This window comes from Chlamydotis macqueenii, chromosome 8, assembly GCF_036417535.1.
Source record: "Chlamydotis macqueenii isolate bChlMac1 chromosome 8, bChlMac1.mat, whole genome shotgun sequence".
NCBI classification, from domain to species: domain Eukaryota; kingdom Metazoa; phylum Chordata; class Aves; order Otidiformes; family Otididae; genus Chlamydotis; species Chlamydotis macqueenii.
Genome location: NC_141563.1, coordinates 19721761 through 19749393, shown reverse-complemented (window position 1 = coordinate 19749393; position 27633 = coordinate 19721761). Strand labels below are relative to the sequence as shown.

Here is a 27633-nt window from a genome sequence, read left to right as displayed (position 1 = left end):
CACTCAGATCAACTGTACTGGTTCAAAAGTGAGTGTTAAGACTCCACTTAAAAGTCTTTACATTATGAAGAACACAGCTTTTAAAAGGAAATAGTGTAAGTCATTAGTAATCTCTCTCAATTTTTTTTTTTTTAAATCTAAGATTATACACATAAGATGTCAGTCATTGGTTTGGGTTTTTTTTTGAGGGGGAGCATTATCACAGAAAATCTATGGTATTTGGGGAGGTCACAACACAAAGAAGAATAGCTGGTCTCTAGGCAAATACTAGCCGTTTTAAGTGTAACGTGAATATACAGTGTAAAAGCCAGATATCATATCAATAAGCAAAGTGTATTATCAGAATAGCAAAATAATGAAAGCTAGCCAATTCTGGAATCTAGGAATTTTGTTTAAAAAAAAAACAACAAAACCTCGCAGTCATATGTGAATGAATCTCTACATCAGTCTCCTCCGGGGTGCTGGCACTACTGCAATACCTACCTCCTCTTCCTGGAAGGTTTTTCAAAAAAGTAATGCCAATTGGTGTTACATTGTAATTAAAGATCTATCATCTCGATTTCACTGCTTTTGAAGATTAATCGCTCCCCCCAGTTTGTACTCTCTCTTCCAAGAGACCAGCTCCACCAGAGCTAGCAGGGTGAGAAAACCGTGTATCAGGGAAACAAACACCCTAGTGGCCAGGTGTCACCTCTGCCCAAGGACAAGGTACTTGTCACAGTGTAAGCAGCCAATACACATTCCAACCTCCTGCCTCAGAGGCTGGGTATAGAGGAGTAGCAGCTCGGGCAGTGAAGCAGGAAATGAGCCACACAGATCAAAAATCGGCTGCTAAAACAGAACTCACTTAGGCCCCTTCAGTTTTGGAAGCTCTCATCTCTCTCATCCTGCTCTGAAGTACTAGAGCGACTCTACTTACATGCATACCAAGAGTTACACTGAGAGATCCTGAGAAGAACAATTTGTTCCCTAAAAATTTGTTTCTTAGAATGAGGAAAAATTCTGCCCACCAAAAAGTATCAGTTGAGATTCTGTTGGTTGTAGTATCATACTTAAAGTCTCCTTTGTCTGGCTTTCTAAGAGAAATACAGTTTTTCTATAACTTCAAAAGAAGCAGCAGCTAGTCTCAAGAAACATACCTGATGCCTACTGAGAACTAGTGAGCATGTGGAGATCTTCCACACTCAGTCAGCATAGAACCAGGATGCACAGTTGGAAACACTGCTTTAAGAATATCTTAAATATCTCAAACCATTAGTGTATAAGTACTCCCCAAAAATCAAGTACAGTAGTCATGATAAAACAAAGTTTAAATAACAAATAAGTCACTGGAAACTACCTGGAACACAATGGAAGCCTGAAGCCTGGTTCTGCTACTTGACCAAGGTCTAAGTACAAGATACAGAAGATGAACGTAATCAAGTTTCAGTTGTAGGTGTTCCGTCCCAAGAGAAGCACAAGCACAAAGTTTTCTAAAACACTCTTGATAATCACATCAGAGTAGGGAAAGAAGGACACATCAGTAATAAAATAAGTAATTTAAATAATAAGAAAGCATCTAAGGTTGTTTTCACTTTAATAACTGGAAACTTCAAAACACAAAACCAAAATCAATGGTTTTATAGGCAGTCAAAATTCAGGCACACCAGACAGTTGCTGTTCCTCAGGTAACAGCGTATCATCTTTACTAAAAATGTCTAGAGGGTAGGACATTTCCCTTACATCCTTAGTTTGATCTTTTCTGATTTAGAAAGATTTGCTTGGGAGCAATCTGCCTCAGCCTCTTTTTAGGGGAGGCTTTTAAATTCTTACTCTGTGGCAAAACACACTGCATTAAAAATGTAAATGAAGTTTATTCAGAAGGGTAAATGTGGTAACTAGTGTCCTTTCAGTGACTTTAGAGTGACTCATTCTAGACTTTCAAAAAACACATCACTAACATCACACACCACTATTGATAAGAGTAAAAAAAGGTTTCCTGTAATTTGAAAAGATGGAAACAATTTCTTTACTCAAGAGTCAGTACTTGGAAAAGTTATTAAACAGAGGTCATAAAAAGGCTTCATTCTAACGAAGCAGTGCTAAAAGTTTAAACTGTGGGGGAGAGAACTAGCACAATCATGGATTTCCTTTACAGTTGTTCTCAAAGCAGCTTTGACATGGTTAGAGATAGGGTAAATGTGACAAAGTTCTCTGAATCTGCCAGGAAACACATCAGGAGGAAGTGATGTTACCCTCTGTCTAGATCAACCTAAAGAAAAGAAGAATGAATTCTTATAGATAGGTTTTGCTTTAAGATTACTCAGACCTGAAACCAGTTTTCTATATTAGGAGTGAGATCTGTACCTCCCCAACCCAAACCAGCCATGGATAATTTTAAGAGGTTACAAGTCACCAGCCTGAATAGAAATGGAGGGAGAGTGATTAAGCTGCAGAGCAGAGACTGCAGCTGCCCTAGCTCTGCTTCCTCAGTCTGCCTACACTTTCACTGGCATAGTGCTCCTTACACTAGCCAGCTGATTGACTCTAGCTTATAACTGATTTAACCTTGCCTGAATTTCTCTAAAGCCTCTCATTCTCTCATTTAGTCTGCCCTTCCTTCAACTATTGCAGGGAAAGCTTTTTTTTTTTAAAAAAAAACAAAAACAAAACAAAACCAAACACAACAGAAAAAACAACCACCAACCCAAAACCAAACCAGCACCAAGGGACCAACAGGACTGCCCGTATGCAGTCAGAAGGAACACTTGCTTTTAGGCCAGAAGTGTAGCAGAGCTTGGTAGACTTTTCTTGTCAGCTTTAGGAAAGCACACACAAGCTAAAAGCAATAGAGTTTTAAAGACCGATATTAAGAAGTTAAAAGTATTTGCTTGTTGCAGTTTGAAGCCATCAGACCAGTTCAGCAGAAAACAAGACTAATTCCCTGAAGAAAGAAACCTGAGGTTTTGCTGATTGACTATAGACATAGAGGGAGACAATACCCATTCCTTAGCCCTGGCTCTCTACATCTTACAAAAGGATGGGGGAAAAGGGATCAGAGAGTGCACGTAGCTTTACCAAAACAAGTCATTTAGTTATAGGATGTGAACCTCTAACCTTTGTGAGAAAGTAGAACATATTATATTAAAGAGAACAGCTTCTCCCCAGTGTGGAGGTACAAAAAATAGCAGCCCAGTCATCCAAAAATCCATCCTCCATTTGTTAATAGTGTGCTCAAATGTCCTGCTCAAAGCCCAGAAGCCTACTAAATACTTTCAAGTCACGTTTGCTTCCCAAGGGTTTTGTAGGCTGAACTGGCAAGTGAGAGAAAAGTAAGGAGAGGACAAAGGAGAAAACAAAGGCTGACAAAGTAAACCATTGTTTATACATAACTTCAGGGTTTTTCTTTGTCACTTCTGGGGCTTGGGTATGTGCAACATAAGCTACACTTCAATTTTCTGTTATTTTTGCTAAGGAACAACTCACACAGTATTTTTGCTAAGGAACTACTTTTATTTAAGAACATTCATCATGCATTAGATTATTCCTTGCACTTCAGTATGCTTACACAGATGTTTGAAAGCTTAGCATCAGGAACTGAATGCCTGACCAAGATAAGATGCCATCCAGAATGTAGAAAAAAATAACTTCCTAACATCATAATAAATTGACATCTTGCTGCAGAATTATATCTACTATTAAATGACGGAGTTCTCTCTCCCTCTCTGGCATTATTACCAACCAAAACTAAGAGCGACCCAGAAACTGTGATTTAAATCTAGCATTTGTGTGTGTAAAGTCAGATCAGTTCTTACGTGGGAGCAGTGATACTCTGTGTTACAAATTTAACACCAGTGTCTTGCACCTACACCTACAGGAATGTTTAAGAGAAAACTACACAATGTAGGTTAAACATTGCTATGGACCATGTGGACCTAGCACTGAATCCCTAGAGCTTCTTAGAAAAGCACCATCCCCCTCAAAAAAAGGAAGGTTATGTGGTAAGTTAACTTCCTCCCTTCATCTTTATCAGCTTTGAAACAATATGACAAGCAGACCTATTTGTGATGCTCTGTGTTAAAAGCACAATTGCTTTCAGACACATACACTCCCGGACTGGCTAAATGTATTTGTGGTATTAAATACTGCATTTCAAGTCGTTAAGGCAAGTCCAAATTAAAAGGCCCTCTGCTCCCCACATCAGGTCACAGCAATTCCAGTGACAGGCTGAACAGAAGAGAAAGGGAGGCAGTTCTTTCTACAGTGAGGAAGAAGCTACCTAGATTTTCAATTTCCTTAAAAAGCAGCTCTTGTTAAAGCTCTGTTATCAGTTGCATGCTTTGTAGTTTACAAGCTTTGGGAGTTAAGGCTTTCCAATTCCATTATTACTTTTTTTCATGCAGGTGTTTCAGAGGCCTTTGAGCATGAGTACCCAAAAAGGAAGTTTGATCTTAAGTTTCGTGTTTGCTGGCAAAGCATACTGGTCAAAAATATCCATTTGCTTACAGAATCTTACAGAGAAAAAAAAACCAAAACCTGTCACAGTCCAATAAAAGCATTTCAAGTCATATCTAGAGTGTCAAAAATAAGTAAATTGACATTAGACAAACTTATTTCTACTAAATCACTTTTGTTTTAAATGTCTTTATACAGTTAGCACCCAAAACCTGTATTTCACAACTGAAGAAGTTGTATTTCAGGCTAGTGTAAGTTCAAGATCAATAGTTCACCAAAAGCTTAACAGGGCAAACTCACTAAATTAGAAAACATGAACCACAGCCGCAGAATGACTTCATACTCCACACTACATACGAAGAAAGCACAGCCATTCTCATTTCTGCAGAAAATTAAGAAACTTACTAAGAGACTATATAGATCAAGAAATAATCAACAGGTGATCATTTAAGAACACCAAAGAGACTGGAATTGAAATGCACTTTAGTAGGAAATAAAACAAGGCCACCTAAAATATGAGAAAAACGGAAAAACTAAAGATTGCATCATGCAAAGTAGTAGTTGTGAAAAGGAAGAAGAGATTATGTGGATAAACAACCCAACATGAGGCAATGCAATATCATGACAAAACAAGGACAGTATAATCTTTGCATATATTAGCCAGAGTCATGAAATAGATTATGTTTCTCCACTTAACTTCTTTACCTGTCTCATGACAAGATACTATAAAAATCTGCATGCAGCTCTGGCACCTGTAACTTAAGCAGAAATACAGCGAAGGAATAAGAGAGCACTATAAAATGATTGAGCACTGATTATTTGATCTGTTAGAACAACACAAAATCAAGTCAGATGTATTTACATTTTAAAATGAACACAATTCTAATTGGGTGACAGTTACCAGAAAAAAAAAAACAAAAACAAACAATCAATTACTATGGATTCACCATTTCTTCATTTCATAAAATCAAGACTAGTGTACGTTTTGGGAAACCTGTATCAGTCAAACAATGGAAGCAGGATAGCATTTAAAGTCTGTGCTAATGTAAAAATAATGCAAATGAGTACTGGCTCCTCTCCTAAAAAACCACATTGTTTGAAGTAATCTTTAACTTTAATTTTTTTTTTTTTTGTAAAATGCTAACACATGAAAGGACGATTGTTCTAAACTCAGCTACTCTTACGAGATAAGTGATTCATATGCAATGCTTACTGTACTCAGATAACGTACTGATCACAGCATTATCTAAGCATTATATGATTAAAAGAAATGATTGCTTTATCTTTTAATAAGTGTAAAGCCTGCTACACTAGAGAAAAAATATTCAAAGTGAAAATTCTTTATGCAAGCACCATTAAATTTATTCGTACATTCCATATATGAAGATATGAAAAAGATGCAAGTAGTTGAGAAATCATAGGGAAAAGAAGGCTTTGACACAACACAGTAAAATCATGACCTTGAAGGAAAGATTTCAGAGGGAAGACAGGCACTAGCAATATCAGTGTTACAAGTTTAAAAGTAACTAGCTTGTAACTTCAGAATAATAAACAAGAAAACCTTTGCAGACAGGCACAGCAGAATTCTGACAGGACAACAGTATATGAGTATAGTAAGGACAGACTACAGTAAGACATTATGTTTTCCCAAAACCAATAAAATGTAAAGAACAGTCATTTCTGGTTCTCTCAAAGGACCAGTGAGTTCATGGGACAATGAAAGCTCCAAAAGGAGCTGAAAGCATAAGGAAAAAAAAGAGGCCAAAGGATGGATCTTCACATCCTATAGTGACATGGTAGCAGTAAATAACATTACAGGTTTCAAGACGGACATAAAAGCAGTAAAAGTTTACAACAAATCCTCTAACACTGGTCACAGCAGAAGAGTAAACACAGAAAAGAATGGTTGCTGAAATCAAGATATGTGCTTTTTTTTTGGAGAGAGGATGTTTTCAATTTATTAATTGGTAAAAATTACCAATTACAAGACAAAAAACAAATGCAGAAGTCAGAGTTTAAAAGAGTGTTGTCTGCAGCATGGTTCTTGTACAGAAACAATTAACAGCTCACAAGGATGACCATAAGATAGATTTAAGGCCTTTGCTTATAAAGGAGGCACATTCAGCAATATAGCATTATCCCACTTTGCAAAGCAGTGCCTTGTATTCACAGTAAATTAATAAGGAAAGAAAGTGGAGGAAGGAAAAAAAAAAATAACAAAAAACCATAGAGTACAAGTAGTAATCAGTATCAAGTTACACATTTAATGCCATCACTTGTTACCTGGATTTCTAATTCAGCAATATGCTGTTGGAGTTCAGCCACAGCTGCAATGCGGTCTGCCTCACGGAGCCGTACTGCCATCACTTCTTCTTTACTCTGAAAGAAGTAATAGATTGAAGCTAACAAATAATATGAGTTTCATTTGATGAAAGATAGTACACTGCTTTTACCCAAAGTCATTTAAGTAAAGAAAACTTAATACACTGCTGTGTGAAACATCATACCTATTGATAAGGCATATTCTAAAGAGCCCAAATTTAATTTAAACTCAGAATTGTATAGTCTAATATAAATTCTACACTAGAATAATGTAAAAAATCTGTGTAGTTTTGAAAAAGTGCTGTTACCAATTTCCAGGTCCAGAAAACAGCTGTCTTGTGTTCCAGAAATGTTATATTGTAAATTTAAAAAAAAGTATCAACAAAAAAAAACCAAAAAAAACCCAACCCTGTTAATGCTTCAACTTTTAATTTTAGCAAAGCTACACAAGAGTTACTTATTTCATCATTATTTTTGCCTAAGAAAATAAATTGTAAAAAAGTCAAACACAAAAGCACAGATATTCTCAATGTCATTTAAGTCCAGCTGTCTTAGTCACAGTATAGAATAAAGATTTGCAAGACAGTTTATAATAAAATTCTAATGCCCATAACCTACAATCAGACTCTCGGTGTAAGTTTAACCTCTGAGTTTGCCTATAAGTGATAGGCAATTTGAGTTTGTACAAGAGAGAAAGAAATGTCCTTATTTCTGTTTTAGGAGGCAAGTCCTCAAGACTTCAGAGCACAAAAGAATTAATATTATATTGTCAGCAGCTTGATACAACCACAAAGAGAAAACAGTCATAGATATTAAGTGACTTCCAGCTGCAGTGCAAATAATTCTGGGGAAGAGACAGACTAGGCTCAGGTACACCTACTTTTATGGCAGACTGGTGTAACTCTGCAAACTGTAGTTACTCTAAGTCAGTTCCAGTAGTTCAGTTATTTTAATGTGTGCTTCAAACTGACAGTACTTAACCACCCTTCATTAGACAGCTTGATTGAGACTGAATTGAACATCCCAAAGCTTATCTATAGTAGCTACTTGAAAACATGCTGTTTGTTTGAAAAAATATCCCTGTAATGCAGGTACATCTTCTACAGTATCCAAGTAACAGCATTTGTAATCAGTTGAGTCCTTTTGGAGGAATCCATCATGTGCCAGTCAAAGTTTAGCCATTATTGCTAAATTCTGCTGCATGATTGCTTGAATGAAGCCAAACCCACAAGTCCACAGGATTGCATGTATTTAACTGAAAGCTAAAGGACAGGCTGCCTTAGTTTGACTTTGGTATCTGAGATGAGTCAATAGTGTTGCTCTAGATGGCACTGATGCGTTATCTCCGCATCAGAGCATGTTCTCAATAATTACCACAGAAGTTGATATGGTAGGAAAGACAAGACTGAGGTGGGGGCACAAATCTTACGTTATAAATTCTTTAGCAAAACTGATTAGGAAGATCATGCTGTGTTTCAAGAAACAATTTGAAATTAAGTCCTTGCTGTAGAAGCAGTAGTGAGATAAAGAGGGAAAAACATAACAGTACACACCAGTGACAGAAAACAATTGCCGTGTAGGTAGCATGAGATGCAACTTGCTACAAAAGTTTTAGTTTCTGCATATTTTAAATTATGCTTTAAAGAAAACTACAAGCTCCAGAAATAATACATCAGTTTCTTCTGCATAAGAAGGGAGGAAAAAAAAAAGTTGAAAATCCAAATCTATCTTCTTTTGATACACCTCTTCAAGTAGAAATATTGCTACGTAGCCAAGACAAAGTGACAGAAATAAAGCCAGAGCATGATTTCAGCTTACTTGAAACAACAAGAAAAATGAAGCATCAGTTTCTAATAGAATCAGGAATAACAAGCTTGCTAGATTTAAGGAGATGCAAGGTACAAGTTTTTAAAATATTTAGTCCTACAAAAATTTAGTATTTGTCTACTGATCCATGACATTACCTGAAAGATTATTGAAACTTTTTTCATCAGTTTTGAACACAAAGTTGTTGTATCAGTAACATATTAAATAGCTTTCTTTTAGGTGTTTACACTGAATACTGTCTTTTTAATTCAACCTACCTGCTATTATCTGCATTTCAAGTCAAATCTAAGTTGGTAGCAACGCTATTTAGTAAAGTTACAGATACTGAACCTACTTCTAGAAGCACTGTAGATATGGCAAGTCTGCTGTTACTGCTGGAGGCTAGCCCTTCATGCTTGTAACGTACAATAGAAAACGCTAGTTTCTTGTACACCTAGATAGTATAAAAAAGGCCAGTAACGTTGCAAGGTTTTGACTTGGCAAGCATGTTTCTTTTTCTACTTCAGCTTTTATTTTTTTCCTTTAAATTCACTTTAAAATTAAAATCTCATTTTCCTCACACAGTGAAATGACCTTAAATAAACCCAAGCAGGAATTTCCTTCATTTATTGGGGTACAAGGTGGGGAGACAGGAATTTAAAGCAGTCTCTTCTATAACAAGAAAAATTGAAAGCATTTGGCCCGAGTCTTACATTAAGCTAAAAATCATGCCTCCAGTAGTTTGAATCTGGAGAACAAGCGACAGGAAACAGAATTACAATCCTTACAAGTCAACTGTCAAAGGAGAATGGCTTTTTATATCCTCTCATTTTTCATTTAATGGTATATTATCAAATAATTACAGTTCAAAATTGAAGTTTTTTGTGAGTTTGAAACAGCAATAGGAACTCAAGACCAAGTTATGTCCCATTTAAGGAGTGGGAGAACGCAAACTTGTGTATGTTGTTTAACACAGCTTAATTTTTTGGATGACTTGGTGTGGTGGGTTAGCCCGAGTCACCACACAGTTTCTTGCTCACCCTCCCCCTGCCTAGCAGGATGAGGGAGAGAAAGTGGAAAGAAAGGAAAACTCATAGCCATAGCTCTTGGTAGCTGTTGAGTTTTGGACTTTGTATGTGAAGAATGTTGATAAAAACATCCTGATAATAGAAGTTGTTGTTAATGAGACCAAGGACACTCTCTTGCTTTCCACATCTCGCTAATATGCAGATGCAGGAAGCTGGGAGAAAGATAGATGGAATAATAGACCCAAACTGGCCAAAGAGAGTATTCCATGCCATGAACGTCATGCTAAGTATATAAGTGGAGGTGCTGGCATTGTTCCCTCTACCCTCCTGGCTCGCTTTCGCTCCTTTGGTTGCTGCTTGGTTTCATTTCCATGATTGCTGCTCAGGAGAGGCTGTATCGGTCATTGGGACATCGGGTGGTGAGAAATCATACATTGTTCATTTTGTGTATATTACTATCCTTATATTCTGTTATTATTGTAGTTTTCAGTTTTTGAGATGAAGACAGTAAACTGTCTTAATCTCAAACACACAAGTTTTCCTTTCTTCCCAATTTCTCTCCCCTATCCTGCTGGGTAGAGGGAGGGTGAGAAACTGCATGGTGGCTTGGGCTAAACCACCACACTTGGCATTCTTATTAAATCTGTAAAACATTGCTGAATTGTTTGTATAGCTTATTAGAGAATAAAGTCACCATGAAAGTTCATTACAAATGTCAGAGGTAGAGGAAAAAGGGAATATGAAAGCAAACTGCGTTGAAGGGTAGTTTCCAACAAGATAAATGTGAGCATCTTTCAATACAGGAAGCAAAAAAACCTTGTGTATTTAAACAGTACAGGAGTCTAGATGGTATTACACTAAGCCTCATCCCAAGAAGTTACAGTCTAGCTCACAGTTAAACAGTAGAGCTCCTGCTAATGTAAATGTATCAAATTGATAGTTATTTCATTTTACATCCTAGACATCAACTTGGAAAACATATTACAATGTAAACTGTAATATTTTTCCTATCAGTGACTGCAAAACAAGATTCAGGATCTAACGTTATGTCAGAACTGCTACCTCACTGGCTATCGACCATTGCTACTTTCAGAGAATCTCTAAAAAACGTGCTCTGTCTATTACTATCATACTTTTCTCTAACCCATGTTAAACATAACTTCCTAAGCAAATTATGTCACAGTGAGAATAATCATGTATATAAACTCTTTAGTCAGGTTAAAAGGCATATTACTCTCTTTATAGTCAATATAAAAACTTCAGAATATTGACCTCACCCTCTTAATCTCTTAAGGATTAATGAGGACCTTCAGTATCAAAAACCAATCAAAGAAGTCACGGGTTATATGAAAAGACATGTCACCAAGATCATGAATATTTAAAAAAAAAAAATCAGTAAGAATAATCTCAACAATTTTTTTTAAAAAGCACTTAGGAAACCAGTGATTATGTTAAACAAACAAACAAAAAAAACCCAAAAAACAACAACAACAAAACAAAACAGTCAGTAGAAGCAGTGTCTTCTATTTAAGATTCAGTGGCTTGTCTCCTAAAAGCTTGTGATGGAGTTTGATGAGTCAATAGAAGTTATGTCTTCACTGCATTTTAGATTCAGGTTCCATGGGAAATAAATGGAACTAGCAAGACAGCAAGAAAAATTAAAACCTAAAAAACCTGAAATACCTGGAGTATCTCTCAGTTATTTACTGTTCCTAAATTTCTTTAAAATTGAACAATAACAAAAATCAGTTTCATTTTGCTGAAAGAACTATAACTAAGGCAAAACTAGCAAGAAATTGCAATTTACAAGTTACACACTATGGCTTTGAGTAACAAACACAAGATCAGAGTTTACTACATAACTAAATTGCCTAGATTTATGCATTACTTTAGAGAAAAGAAATTACAAGAAGAAATGAAAGTCTAAAAACTGAGAAGTGTGATATTATAGCAAAACTACTCATATTAATAAGGATGTCATTTCATCTTCCAGCTAAGTGACAATGATAAACCACTCGAACTACACTCCTGATTCATATTGTCCACAGAAGCCTTTGATGGAATTGCAGCTAATGCAGTCTTTGGGGTACGTATGGTGTTACAAGCAAAATGCATGTATGTTGGATAAAATTGAAAAACACACACTCAACCAATAACAGTATTCTGCATGAATGAGAACAGAAACAAGTAGTGCACATAAAAAAGGTTTGGTTACATTAAAGGTAAAACTAAGATGTCATCATGAACAATATATTGTATAACAGCATCTGCTCTCAAGTTGCCAATTCACTGCCACAATTTAATAAATCATGTTCTAATTATTCATCTCATATTACAGTACTATTTTTAACGTACTAATAAGTATCCTATTTAGCAATTACTGGCTGTTCAGCACTAGTTGATTTCATAAAAGACTATTCATACATCTTTTGGAAATAAGATTTAAGTAAATAGTTGTTTTAATGTCTCTAGCAAATATCTTAACTATAGTGATTTGTCAACTAATGCTGCCCTTTTTTGAAGTAAATATCAGGAGAAATTTCAGGCAAATTTTCATCTAAGTTAAGAGAAAAAAGAGCCTGTAAGACTTGTCCTTTTTCTTTTCCATATTATGTGTGCAGAAGTTAAAGACGTAAGTTTTTAGTAAATGGTTATGGATTTAGTTACAAAATTAATTAATTAAATCTGAGATTCAAACATCAGATTGGCCTCTTTTGTGCACTGACAATAATAAAACCAGCTCTTACCTAGTGTTTTTGGGCTGTCCCCTTAAACTCTGGTTACTATTAGGCTATGACTACTGTAACACTCCCTTCTGTAGACCTCTCCATTCAAACACTACTTTTACTTTCTTTTTTGAACCTAAACTAATTCTGCAGTAGTAGTCAGTGTTGAAGTAATGAACCTCTTCTGTCACTAGAGACAGAGTACACAGTGATCAGAATCAGTTGTGTGAAAGTATCTTTTTACAAGTAAATTTTAGAAGTAAAAGTTTATCTTTGTGGTACCACAAAGAAGCAGCTCTGCCAAAACTTAGGTGATTTTTGTGAGAGGGTGAATTCAAATGATATTGTCAAATCAGTAAAAGAAAGTTTTGTGATTTTTACTTCTCAATTAACACACAATTCTATCCAACAACAGCGGACAGGACTAAAAAGTACATATACATTAGCGCACAAGCAGTCAGTGTTATTTACCTTGCATTCAATCTCTGCTTGTCTACGTTTTGCTTCATTCAGCTGAGCAAGAAGTCCTTTGTTCTGTGCAGAAAGATATTGTACCTTCCCCTGTAGGTTGGTAACCTCTTGCTCGGCCCTTCGTAAATGGTTACTATTGATCTGATTCTGAAGTTTATGACAAAAAAAAAAAGAAAATGCATGTTAAGGAAAGATCTTTGATATTAATTTAACTTTACAAAGTCTGGCAGACTTATAGATCATTTACTATTAAAAAAAAAACAAAAAACACCCACACTTTTGATGAAAAAGCATTCAGAATTTTTAAGTGTAATCAGAAAAGTTTGCATGACATTTAGTTTATGATCAGGATATTCAAATTATTCTCAAACAGCAGATGAGTCATTGTAAGAATATTATTGCAAAGCTCCTGTACATCTGTTTTTCCCAATCTCTTTCTTAGGTAAGGCAAAGATTTTGTGAACTTGTATCCCAACTACAGCAACAAGCTGATGCATCCAAGAAACATCAGGTACGTCAGAAGTGTTGTGTGCATATTTCTCTGTCCTGTGAATTCCTGAAAATAACAAGGCACCTTAATTAAGATCAGTGCATTACTACAAGTCACACCATTTTTACACGAAGCTGTGCTTAGATCACAGTACACAACAGGAGAACTGCTGCATTTCTGTCAAATGATCGTTAAACAGCATGAGCCGATACAAAGACTCGATGGGTAACACTGAAGTGAGAAGTACCTTAAGGTCTTGTGACTTCAATACGTGTAATCCAGACAGCAGGATACCTATGCCCCCTACTGCCCAAAATAAATACACAGATGGGGAAAAAGCAACAAAGCAAAATCACACATTAACTGTAGTGAAACAGTATTAACACTTCAATGAAATTCTTAAAAGTTAAGGCAAGAGGAAAAATTTATTCAGCTGATGTAGAAAAAGCGATGCCTTTGTCAGAAATAAGCCACTATATGCCTTGCAGTTAACCCATCTCTCTTCACTAGCACATCCTTACATGCTCTCCTGGTTTCTAGCATTGCTGAAGCTTGTCAAGTAAAGTTTTTGTTTCTTTGTTCAGCCTTTTAGATGCACAGGTCTCCTTTACATAAGTTACATTTAGCAGATATTTCACAGGAAGATTTCTCAAAAGCCCGTTACAAATCCTTCACTATCACAGCACATTGTGCTTATTCATTCACTTAATACAACTCATCAACTTTAGTGCACTTTCATTTCAGATTTGTTTGCTTAAGAACAACTTATTCCCTAGTTACACAAAAAAAAAAAAAAAAAAAAAAAAAGATCTTGGCAGACAAGTTACTTTTGTCTTTTCCGCACAAATTTTAATGGTGAATCCTGCTTTTGTCTTCTGGCACACAAAAGGTAAAGCTTCTGGTAAAAAAAAAAAAAAAACAAACAAACCTAAGATGCAGCTGAGAGTCTACAGTTTAGTAATCAGACTCATGAGCTCAGAGATAATCCAGTATAGGCAATTTCACCAGAAGAAAACACTGCCATTTAAAGAATTACAATTACTATTGTCAGAATCATCAGTTAGGTTTGTGAAATTTTAAACACCTTAAATTTACTGTTGTTGTTACACCAGTTACAATTTAATGAATTAAGATTCACACACAGAGTCTACCAATTAGTCCAAATGAGAAATTCAGAAAGTTTAGTCCTGGAAAAGACTAAAGAAGAGACATTAAAGTAAGTGGGCCTGTATGCACTAGATTCTCCTCCTAGTATAACAGCATTTTAAAAAGCGCATTCTGGAACTAAAGTCATACCTGTAGATGGTAAAGATCATCCTCAGATATCTACCATTCGACACCAGTTTGCCAGCATTCAGCTCAGTTCACACATGCTGAAGTTCAATAACATACCTGTGTTTCCATCTCCATCATTCTTTGTTTGGTCTCTTTCAGTTCAGCTTGAGTTTCTGCCTCTCTCAGTCGGACTGTCATCAGCTCATCCTGTAGCTCATTCACTGTGTTTTTTCTGGGAGGATCTTTCCATCTTCCAGTGGTACGAGCCAGATGACGCTAAAAAAAAAAATAGCATGCTGTTGTGATAACACCTGATCTTTCTTGGTGTTCCCTTATTTCATTTGAGGTCTCAGAATTAAATGGGGACAAGTTGCTGTAGTGCTCCTGTTTGGAAACCCATGGAAGTTTACTAGCTTTAAGAGGAGACAATTAAAAAGCTGAAGACAGTCATTCCCAACTACAGTAAGCCAGTGTGTATATATACAGGTGTATCCTGAGATTTTTGCCTATTTCTAGCCCTTATTAACATTTAGTGAAGTAGTACTACTGATCAGGTACTTCCTTTCTACCAGAATGGTTAACTGGTAGCATAGGTGCTCTGCATTCTGTAACAATTAGGGATCAATTTCTAACATACTTTTGAAGTGAAGTTTCTCATGACAAAGAGTCTCTCACCTCCATGGCTTGATCCACAATCACTAGTTTCTACTCTAGATCTCAAACTTTCCTAGTATTTTGCTTTATCATCATTCACTGAAAATAAGAGTTATTAAAAGTGTATTGCTACCCATACCTGCCAGTGCTCCTCCAAATCTTTGACTTGCTGCTTTAGTTCTTTGAGACCCATCAGAGCTTCTGCTTCTCTTAGTTTTACTGCAATCAGTTCTTCTTGTAGCCTAGCAACATTTTCCTCATCAGGGAGAGAGCTGTTTCTCTGCAACAAGGACCATCCTCTTAAATATGTATTTGAATAAAATTATGCTTAGTGAGACCCACTCCAAGAATATAGACATGGAATGATAACTCTTATTACTAATGAAACTTTATCAATTACTCATCCCTTGCAAAATAAAATACCTTAAAAAAAAAAAAAAGTTCCTGGATATAGAAGATACTTACATACATTCTCTAACTGCCAACTACAGAAAAAAAAAAAATCAGTAAGGTAGATTTCGGTACTTTGACTTCCAGAGATCCCCGAATAGCATCCCTGACAGAGCATTGTTTACACTATTTTGTACACATTATCAAAAAATATGGAGAGAAATCAGAAAAATTTTCAGCTAGTTGATAAAAGTAAAGTAAATGAGAAACTGAAATTGCACCTTTAGAGTTATAACTTTTATTTAGACTTACAGTAAATATAATAAATTTAAATTTCTTTTTGAGAAATAGGGAATCTGCCTTTGAAAAGGAGAAAAAAAAATATATTGACAAAGGAACAACCCATTAATATTTTCAAACAACAACTAGTCAATAAAAGATTTTAGAGATGAAAGTGCATGGATGTTTACAAAAACACAAGGAAAAAGTAGAAGGACTTGAGAAAGCTGAACAGAAAACGCGAAGACACATGGCAGTAGTGACCTAAGGAAAGTAAAACAGTGAGGAAAGCATAACAATGGAAGTCTGGGAAACAAAATTGAGGGGAAGAAAAAGGACATAGTCTGCCTAACTACAATATCCCTACCTTAAATAATTGGTTACCAAATACTGAGAACTGTGCTTCATCACTTCCTACTGTATTTCTCAGTAGTAATTTTCATAAAAATCCACTATTTTTGTAGGTATGTAATAATATGACACTTGCCAGGTTTTCCTGAGAATAAAGTACATTATTAACATCAACAGAACTTAGCACAACAGCCATTTATTAGCATCTCTGTGTGTCAGATCACAGAATCCAAGTATTGGTGAATGCAGGAAGTGACACAGTAGGTTTCTGAATGTTTACGTTGCTGTCAGTGTGGCCATGAAAGTCCTAGATTATTGAGCAGAATTTTCCCAGATTACATGACACATCGATAACAGTGGTAAAGGAATAATTTGTAGGAATTTGAGGGCATTAACTGCAGTCACTTTCTCATGTGCTTAAGTTCATTATGACAGACTGAAGTACTACAGTACATCGGAGTTTGGTACAATGAATTCCCTCACCGCTCCAGTTTTTCTTCACATTTAAGTTTTCAGCGTATGCTATCTTCATGCTGATTAAGGTTAAGTAAAGTAGTCTCTTTTTGAGCTATGAAAAATATTTTAGATCCTGAACTCTTACCACTGTTCCATACAGTAAAAACTGCCACACTACTAGCTTGTTACACTCCCATCAAGCCCCTCAGTTAAACTGAAGTCTCGACTCCAGTGGGTGAATCTAATTAGCCAGTAAGTTCTGGCCACATTCCTGAGTATACAGCTCTAAAATTTCCATGAGGAAACAATTTACAAAGCAAATACAAGAAGATCTAAAAAGCATAATGTTAGGTTTTTTCTTTTTTTTTCTATTTTATTTTCTTTAAAGAAAGGTAAATGTTTGACAGTTGGTTTGAGTACAGCTTGAACTCTGCCATCAGTAAATTACAAGCTGGGATGGCATCCAAAAAGCAGGGGAGATTTTGATACTGAACAGTGGAGGTATTTTTTCCCTGTCTGTAATGGGACAAAGTGGGAGATGCTCAAGAACTCAAGACCTGGGAATGGTAATGTTGAACTCTTTCCTCCTCCTCTCCCAAACTATTTAGTTTCAGATTACCTCAATGCTCACCCTAAGCCTACGGCTATTATTCCACAATATAATTTTGAAATAATCGATGTTTACTGTAAAGACTCCACTAGAATCCAAGTTTTCCACTTCAGGAACAGGAGAAGAGTGATTTATTCTTCACAAACCTTTCCTAGTACAAACAGACCTTAGATTTTCTTTGCTTATTAACTTCAGGTTTGAAAAGCATCTTGCAATCATGAAAACAAAGAAGAGAAGATTCTAGAGTACAGTTATGCAAAGAATTACAGGGATTTGTATTCTCTTTCTAGTGCTATTTTATACAGAGGGTCCTGGTTTGATTTACCTTTTCCATCTCTAGAACTTTATCTTGCATCTCCTTCAGGGCACAATGGGATTCTGCTTCACTCAGCCTTGCCTGGACCAGCTCTTTTTCCAGTTGTAGCACAAAGTCTTCACTGTATCGTGAACTGCATTTATGCTACAAAGTTTGCAGAAATATGTTTAGTATGAAGCACAAATGGTTTGAAAGGGGTTTTATATGCCAGATTTGGAGTGAAAAGTACATTCAGATGCTTAACAGTTAGGAATATTAGCTTAAGATAACAGAAGTGCTTACCTTATACAAGTCTACTAACATGTCCATCCAGACTGCTAACAGTAAGAACCCTAATGCTATGCCTCTCAAACCACAGCACCTCCAGATAGCAAATGTGCAAGACCAAACTGAGACCCCTATTAGTACTGAATAAGCAACAACTCACATTTTTCTCTCATTGTTACCTAAACTGAAAAATTCTCAAAGGATCTGTGATTATTTTATGAAGCCTTCCGTGATCTTGGATTTAAAATCATAGAATCATAGAACGGTTAGAGTTGGAAGGGACCTTCAAAGGTCACCTAGTCCAACCCCCCTGCAAGGAGCAGGGATATCCCTGACTGGATCAGGTTACTCAGAGCCCCATCCAGCCTGGCCTTGAACATTTCCAGGGATGGGGCATCCACCACCTCTCTGGGCAACCTGTTCCAGTGTTCTGCAACCCTCAGTGTACAACATTTTTTCCTAATATCCAACCTAAATCTACCTCCCTCTATCTTAAAACCATTACCCCTCGTCCTATCACAACAGGCCCTACTGAACGGCCTTTCCCCATCTTTCCTGTAGGCCCCTTTGAGGTACTGGAAGACCGCTATCAGGTCTCCCTGGAGCCTCCTCTTCTCCAGGCTGAACAGCCCCAACTCTCTCAGCCTGTCCTCACAGGAAAGGTGCTCCAGCCCTCTTATCTTCGTAGCCCTCCTCTGGACCTTCTCCAACTGGTCCATGTCCTTCTTATGTTAGGGGTTCCAGAACTGGACACAAGTACTCCAGGTGGGGTCTACCAGGGCAGAGTAGAGGGGGAGAATCACCTCCTTCGACATATATGCTTCAATGGACATTCACTTTGGTTTGCCTCTTTCTTCCACTCCAATCCTTGACTCTCAATTGCTCACACTATACATATTCCTTCTGAAATTCTCTTTAGGGCAAGTCCTGTGGATTTATGAAAAAAATCCAGGCACAAGTAGCAATATAGCCTTCTAGACAGGCAGCATAGGTCCAAGCTACAAAGAAATTTGGTTCTTTCCATATAGGATTTACTCCAAGAGTATCCCCAGCCAGCTTTGCACACCCAAACATATTCCCTCAGTAATAAACCAGCAGTTCAGAACTTAAGGTCAGGGAAGGGAAAAAAAAACATAGTTCTGCTCAAGTAAGTTAATTCACCATTAACCTGTTTCTTGACTGTTGGTTAGATGGAATTAAAAGTGAGATCTATCCTTTCACTTGCTAAAGCACAAATTCATGAAACCATGCCTTCCAACAGTGTCATAGTTTAGCGTATCCAACTGAAGTCATACTAAGTGTTTGTATTCAAAAGCCCCATTTAACTTATTCCTCTAGTCAACAGTTACAAAATAGTTCAAGGGAAATAATTTAATACATCTTTGGTGCCATTAACTACATTGTGAAGAATAAATACTATACTTGGATTCATAGATGAAGTTTTATTCAATTAATAATGCAACTTTAAAATCCATGGAGTATTTATTATACTAAAGAGATAACTACTTCTTACTTTGTTTGCATCAAACGAATTAGTTTTCTGCATCTAAAAACAGTTGACAAAATTACCAGGAAAGTCTTCAGTTCCATATGCTTCTGGTTAGGGTATGACATTCCCTGACCTTTAATGCACCGAAGGCAAACAGGACAAAACAACGATTTACAACATGTAACTACATGGTCAAGGAAATAGTGTTTAATTTATTTTTATACTTTTGCATGCCAACTAAGCCTTTCATCATGACTTACAGTAAAATCCAAATTCAAAATCTAGACTAACCTTAATGTTACAATTTGCTGTATTTCTTTTATATATATATATATATATATGTATGTCTACAGGGAGCTCTAACGGAGGGAATACATACAAAGCATTAAAAGGCAAATATAGCTCAAGTAGGCAGTCTTCAGTGTCACTATCAATTTAAGTGCTCGTCCTACTTAACTGTGCAGCTGAACACACACAGAATGCTTAATACACAAAGATAATAGTATACTGAATATTAATTTTCCCTTATACAATACTAATTTAACTCATTATTTTCAACCCACATAGTATCTTTGCCTCAGGAAGCAGTGGAGGCAGCCCTGATCAGAGTGTAAGGAGAGGACGCGGGGACAATGCTGATGCATTTCTACAATTGCTTCACATGATATGGGAGCATGAATAGTATGTGTAACAACATCCAGACGCAGAGAATAGGCAAGAGCTCTTATTCCCTGGCTATCTGTACAAGTTCATCAGATGATACGCTCAGCAACTTAAATGGACTCTAAATTTCTTGTTCTAGATTCTGCTTATGATACATATGGAACAAGAACGAATGCAGTCTGCTTTCCTCAGGTATGAGGTCCTCTTGTACTTTCCAGGAAACTGAGAGAAAACAGCAGATTTGAAGTGCTGCATACCTGCTGATTTTGCAACAATATTTAAGTGTACTCTAAGTAGTTTTGGACTACAAAAACCTAACTGTCAAATAATAAATAATGGAGAGTATAAGAGAAGTTACTTATCCAGTTTCAGGCACAAGTCATGGCTTCTTTAAGTCTGTATTTAGAATTCACCTGCCTAAGGGATATATTAGGAGTACTTCTCTATTTAGCCACAAGAAACTTCAAATCTAGTCTTGATAGACTGCCAAGAAATAAAGTCAAGAATAAAACAGGTTTAAAAAACTACTCACAAGTTCAAAGCTGGTTTTTTTAAAGAGAAAAACAAAAAAATCACAACACACATTTTTAGTAATTTAGTATATAAAGGTAACTCAAGTTTATAGTCAAAACAATGTTTGAAAATTACTTTAAGGTTTACTTCTTTAGCAAAAAAACCTGCTTTTATATATCCATCTTATCCCCTAGAACGTGTGACAAAAACCACAACGTGAATCCAGATTTCCAGGCACCAGCCAGAACATTTTAATACTGTTTTTCTTGGCTGTCTTGAAAAGATATCTGTAATATAAACCACTAAAAATGTAGTTCTACAGCCATCGACTTCTGAAGGAAACAAATCTTTGCTCAGCTTCACACAACTGGATTTATTTTCCCACAACTTTTCTTAAAATCTCAGAAATAGTAACATCTCAGACCAACACTATAATTCCTAATATTATTTTGGCCGATGACAGGTTATTACATGTAATTACAGAATGCTTTTCTAGTACTCTATACTGGAGGGCAACTAAGCAGATTGTTTAGCAGCTGCCCAGTTAACTTTGTTTACCCATTTAATCACTAACTGTAATACTTTACTAAATACAGTATTTTTATTTTCTGCTTCCAAATCAGAACACAATATTAAAAAAGTATATCGTAAATTAAAAAAAGTATATGGTAAAATAAAATTAAGCCTTCCATAAGGTTGCAACACTCACTTACAAGCATATACTCCCCATATCAATTATTATGCTCTTAAGTATCAGGCATTTTAGCATGAGTAGGAACTCATGCTAAAGAAAAGAAACTAAGCGTTATGGAGTTGGTGTAACAATAACCAAAGGCATGGCTGTAAATTACCTTACAAAATGCTCATGGTTCCATCTGAATGTTTAGTCAACTAAAATTCTATCTTCACATAATACACTTGAAGAGCCTTCTTAAAAGTTAAGATGTGAAGCAATTTTAGCTTGAACTGCCTCTCATTTCTCAGATTCAATTTTCAAGCACTCAGATGAACTGGGTAATCACTGGGAAAGACAGATTTGTGTTCTGGAGGTGTATTTAACTGAAATAGTTAAGATTATTCATATCCATATCCAGCAGAAGCTACCTTTTTCCATTTAGAAACAACAGGTGAAAAAGAAAAGAAGAAAAAAAATTTTGGCACATAATTACCAGGAGTAGGTTAGAACATGCTGATTACCCTCACCCCTAAGTCCTCAAATACCCTTGCTCTTAGTGTGCCTCAAAAGAAAACCTTCTGTATTCTGTTGAAGTCAGGCATAACTTCCTCTACACAGTTCTTTATTTACTAGCAGTATGAGGAAGAAAACACCTTCCTCTTAATCTTTTGGTTACCCACCACATCTAGAAGCCTTTGACAAGGTTCTGTATTTAAAGATTAGACATGGTAAAGACAGATTAGTGCCATTCTCTTCAAAACCATTCAGGCAAATGTTTAGGTAGCTGACGCACTGAACTCCAAGGGCACTTCAGAATATTGTTAGCTTTACAATTATTTTTTCCTAGCTATCAATATAAAAAGTTGTACAGGTTATACATTGTTTTTAAAAACCTTACACTAACAGAGTTGCTCTCTACTAAGATGTAAAAGTTTGCATCCAAAGTAAAATTAAGTGTGAAGTCTCCATGTGAACTTTCCATCTCAAACTTTATTACTTTCTGCTTCCTTTTCCCCTTCCAGATGACCTTAAATATATTCAGAAATATGTAGAATACCTTTGATGATACTTAATATGTGATTTAGTATATGATCATTAGTACTATTTTCAGGTCATCTGGGAGAAGTACTACAGAACTTCCCTTCCTGTCACTAAGAAACAATGGTAAGAAGATCCTCTCTAAGTAGCCTCAACACTTCATTACAAAGTCATTCTGGTTGAACTAAAATCTCCCTATAAACACTTCAGCACAGGAAAAAAGTTGCATATAATTTGGGCTTCAGGTGTTGGACTTCAGTCAAAAGAATACTCCTCTACCCATCTCTGTATTCAGCCTTACAAAGAAGTACTGCAATGGAGAATTCCTTCATACGCACACACATGTCCTGTAGGCACCTTCAATACTTACCTTTAAGCCGTCCAACTTGTGCTCTCAAATCTCATAGAACGGATAGAATAAACCCTAAATAGTATTTAAATACAAATGCATAATCTTTTTACAAAGGATATGTTAGCCTTCTTAGAAATACTTTGATTTCGATAATATTTTTGCTACCAACAAAAAACTCTACTTATTTCTCCTCATTTCTCTTGCCTCATAATTTAGAAGTAAAAGTGAGTTGTGTTTAGTTGGGTTGGTTTTTTTTTTTCCAAATCCCTACTGTTGTGCAGAAGAGGCAACTGCAAGTATCCTTAGGCAGCTCTTTTCATACGTTCCTGTTCAGAAATTCATACCTGAACTTTACAGTTTCTATCCTGCTGAAATAGACAGCTCCAGATTGGAAAAGATGTAGATTATAAAACATGTAGGATAGATACTGTACCTTTAAATAGGTGCAGATAAACTATACAGCCATTTATAAGTTCACTGTGAAATCATTTTTGCTAATCAAACAAAACTGGAGGAAAAAAAAAAACATATTAAAGTAAATATTCCTAAGACAATACTGAAGAGGAGTATTCCCAAGAGCAAAGCTACTGGCACTAGGAAATGGCAAAAAGATTTATTGGAGTGATCAAAGTGAAATGCCAAAATTCAAAACAAGTTTATGGATTCCCACTAGGCAGTGCCCTACGTGCACACAGCTGTTCACATTCGTTGCTTCTACTTCCATGCTCAGAAACAAAATTAAAAGCCTGTTCAATTACAAATCTTACTAATGCAGCAGAATCTAAGGAACTACTAATTTAAACCATCTTAACACTTTCACCACACTAAGTTAATTCAGATGGTCCTCAAAACCACAGTACTCTTCCTTACGCTTCAAGATTAGTCAGCTACAAGGCACAAGTCCCTCTATAACCACATGGATTTACAGCCTCAGTTCCACACAGTCAGACTATTTCCTACAGTCATGTTCACGTTTAACTGGAGGAAAACAGGCTGCAAGCATGCAGTGTAGGAAGTGTGGCTCTTAAATTAAATTAACCGCCCATTCTCACGTTTTACTTACTCTCCACTCCTGCAGTACCTGTCCAGTCTTCTGCCCTCACAGCTCCAGTCCAGCCAATTTTGCAATCAACTGTTATCTACAGTTTTGCTCGGGACCAGTTCCCATGCCTAGCCACCCTGCCAGGCTTCCCCATCATTGCTACTTTAACAAAGTTCTCAGCATAATTAAAAGCATTAGCTTAGAAGTCATATTGCTCATCAATTAACTAATGGATTAATACAGCACTTCAGTCTCTTTTAGTATCTTTTAAATACCAGTAAGTAACATAGATGCCTCCAAAAACACATTCCAAAAGCACATGTACTATTGTAATCAGACAGTAAACAGAGTTGGCTACCCAAGTCTATAAACATTTCTCATTTTATTTCACTTGAAAGATTATAACATATCTAAAATTTTGGAAAGCATCACTAGAACATCCCCATCTTCCTAGTCATAATTTCTTCATGTAAAGTTAAATAAAAAGCAGCATTACACATTACAGAGTAATAGCTCATTAATAACTCCTTGCAACTATTTTAAAATATTTTTTTTTTTACACTGAAATGCATTAAATAGACATAATAAACTATTTCTAGAATGTTGCATTTATGTTATTATTTCTTTTCAGTCTAACAGTAAATCTCATCTCTGCCTTCCAAGATGAGATACAAGTACTTCCAGAGCTTTGGTGGAAGGTGTGTAAAACAAACTGCTATATTGCCTGTAAGGGATCTGGTCAGCAGCTGTAGTACGCTGTAGTTCTAAAAAGTTGAATTTCGTACACCCAGGGCTTCAGACAAATACTTGGATACCACTTAAAACAAAAATGACATTCACATCATCAACACTGCTAGGGCACAGTTTATTCAGCAATTGAAGACTGCTGAAACTGCTTCCCTCCCTTTATCAGGGAAGATACTGAGCATTTTTTAGGTTGGTTAGAGAAAGTAACTTAAATCTCAGAGTAACAGTCTTACGTCTTGCACATTACAGTACCTAAACCACATATGCTGTACTACATGCAGCTGCTACAAGTTATTTTCTGCTCTATCTGCACATAAACCCGCACCTTTCAATGAAGTCCTGTAGTTACAAACTCAGGGACGATACTCTTATATTTTTGCAAGCAGCAAATTTAAGCATGCTAGGAAAAAAATACAGCTATACAGAAGAAACGTTAACATGGAACAGACTGACTTAAATGAGAAACGAGGTAAAGGCATTACGAATCAACTCTGAAATCTGAGTATTCAGAGCGACACAATTTGCAATGGCTGGATTCTTAGCATTAGGAGCTATGAAAGATTTTGCATGTAGTTTTTTGTTAGTATTTCTTTGGGAGTGGGGGGACTTTGGGTTGGGTTTTTTGTTGTTGTTGAGTTTTTGAATTTGTGGTTTGTTGTGTTGTTTGTTTGGGTTTTTAAAAACTAATAACTTACATCTATCCAGAGTTGTAAGTCTCATCAGTAAGAACAGACCAAAATATCACTTACTATAATTTGGGTAATTTTAAAAATGCAAATCACAATGAACAAGCATTTACAAGGACAGCACAGAGACCATGTCATGATGAGGAAAAATAAACACATATGAGTGAAAAAGATGAAATGATGTGCTGCCAGGCTTCTTACCCATTGCTGCTGCTGTTGGAGCTCCCTGATGGTATTCTCAGCTTGCTCCAGTTTAGTAATGGCCTCATCACTCTGCTGTTTGATGGTGGCCAGCTCCCGTTTTATAAGGTAGTTTTCCTCAGCCTCCTGGGCCCTTGTCACTTGTCCCTTAGGACATAATTTATTTTTTTTTTTAACATAATTGAGGACAAATCCAAGAAAGACTGCCTTTTTAATGCTTAGCTGCTTATTTCATGAGATTGTTTTTGCGAACAGCACAGAGTACAATTGGCAGAAATTTTTGGACAAGGTAGTACTAAACAGCTGCTTTAGTACTTCATTACAGAATTCAGCATCTGTTTAGCAAGCACAATTGTGTACTTCCATTCAGTAAAATTCTTTTCATGCAATATTACTCCGTTGTACATGCAGATTTAAGTTTGCAATATTCAATTTCAGTGTTAATACAGCGTCATATAATCCATTTGTCATCAGAATTTGTACCAAAAAAATTACAGTAAGTTAGGAAAAAAATATTATAACGTGCAGGTATTGGGTTTATACATTTTTAGTAAACAAAATTAAACAAGTTTCTAGCAAGAGATTAGCTCTATATTTATTCCAAATCAGCAAGGCAGGGATAGAGTACAGCATGCAAATATGCATGCATTAAAGCAGTTTGGCGTGGTTTTTTTTTGGAGTAGGAAGAGAGTCATACAGTAAAAGACTAAAAGACTATACCTGTATCAATCTATCTGCCAAGGAAGCACTTTCCTACAAAGGAAAAATTCAGATAGGAATAAGGAAAAGGGAAACCAAAAAACAAAGGGGTGATAATAGTGACAAAAAAGACAAGAACGGACAGAAAGAAAATGCCCAAATTCTACCCATTTTCTGTACAAACTCTTTTTGCAAAATTAACAAACTTTTCATATAAATTGAGGCAATGCAGCCTGAAAGTCCCAGGAAGCAGCCTTTTCTGCAACAGATTTAACACAGTCCATCTTTGACAGAAGAAGGTCTCAAAGCCAGATCTCCATAACGCTTAAAATGCACCAACAGGAGACTGAGTATTTTTACCTGAATTGCTTGCTTCCCTAATTAACAAAAGCTACTGATACTTTATCTGATACGATCTAATAGATGGATGCGAGACATGGCCTATGGTCCATCCACAATATGAAAGGGAGGCATAATTTGAGCACAAAGGAAATTCCACTAAGCACTGAGGCATGCATGCAGAACTAAAGCTTCCAAAAAGACAAAGCAGGAAAGTTAAATGGTGCAAACTGACAGACACAAGTAGAAAGTTTCAACTATGACAACTAATATTTTGTTTTACTGAACTGTTGCAGTAACACATGAGCAGTTCATAGATTCTCTTACCAAAGTTTTGCAAGAAATAAATTTTCATTTATGCACACTGACAAGCACTAAGTTCCCAGCTCCCCCTAGTTGAATATTTAATTAAATTCTATTCTATCACCTTTGAAAGCACTCAATTTTTGCAGATTCTGCAACAGAGAACACAACTATTTACAGACCATCTTTGTCCTTGGAACTTCTATTAAAATTAAAGCTCAAACTGATTTATAAGAGCCATTACTTAGAAGTTAAGCCAAGATGTTTGTCATTAAGGTACACTAAGGAAATCACAACCAAACCATATAGGTTAGGATGAGGAAAAATACTTTGAAATAAAAATAAGTTTCCAACAGAAGAACAGAATGTGTTTGTTCACACTATGATCTGTTTTTCTGATGCTGTGATGATAATGATCTTCAGAAATTCTTATTAATAGATAGTATTTTACCATTTTGAAGTGTTCTGATCCCAGTCAGAACAGGATACTCTGAAAGTTAATTCTGAAATTCTAAGTACAGAATTTGCAGAAGCACTACTGTCTGGCAGTTCATCATGGACTTTCTAATAAAAAACAAGCCAATTTCAAACTTCTGCAAGTTAAATATAAAACAGGGATATTTACTATTATAAATTTGCCAAGAGCATTGAAGTGACTCACTACAACTTCAAGCTTCTTAGAAAATCTGCTCTTTTCAGTTAATTTTATCAGCACTTCGATATTAGAAACAAAGTTGTGACCAAAAATACAATTTTATAAACAACTTTCACAGTATGTCCTTATTACATGCATTTTTCAAAACTACATTCAGAAATCAATTAATTTGAATTTGACATAGACTGACTGTTTTTCCAAGAAACTGCAATAGATTTAACATCTGAAGTGACATCTTTCAATTATGTCTCTAAATTGAATCTTTACAATTTTATTCCCTGTGTAACATGAACAACTGTTTACAACTCACAAGAGCATTCAGTTTTATTGCTGAAAGATAGCTGCTACGCCTGGT

The 27633-nt window shown here is 36.1% G+C and overlaps 1 protein-coding gene across 5 annotated transcripts in view; it reads right to left on the bottom strand.

Moving 5' to 3' along the window:
- Nucleotides 1-27633, bottom strand: part of EVI5 (ecotropic viral integration site 5) — a 116462-nt gene that overhangs the window by 30253 nt on the left and 58576 nt on the right. For 3 of the 5 annotated variants that reach the window (XM_086752866.1, XM_086752861.1, XM_086752862.1), the window contains 7 exons: nucleotides 26003-26035; nucleotides 25283-25429; nucleotides 17618-17752; nucleotides 15346-15486; nucleotides 14670-14828; nucleotides 12788-12934; nucleotides 6718-6813 (listed from right to left, as the gene is read on the bottom strand). In XM_086752866.1, the coding sequence (XP_086608992.1) occupies nucleotides 6718-6813; nucleotides 12788-12934; nucleotides 14670-14828; nucleotides 15346-15486; nucleotides 17618-17752; nucleotides 25283-25429; nucleotides 26003-26035 (858 nt within the window). The remainder of the gene's footprint in view (nucleotides 1-6717; nucleotides 6814-12787; nucleotides 12935-14669; nucleotides 14829-15345; nucleotides 15487-17617; nucleotides 17753-25282; nucleotides 25430-26002; nucleotides 26036-27633) is intronic. The other 2 variants (XM_086752863.1, XM_086752864.1) reach the window with 2 other exon arrangements.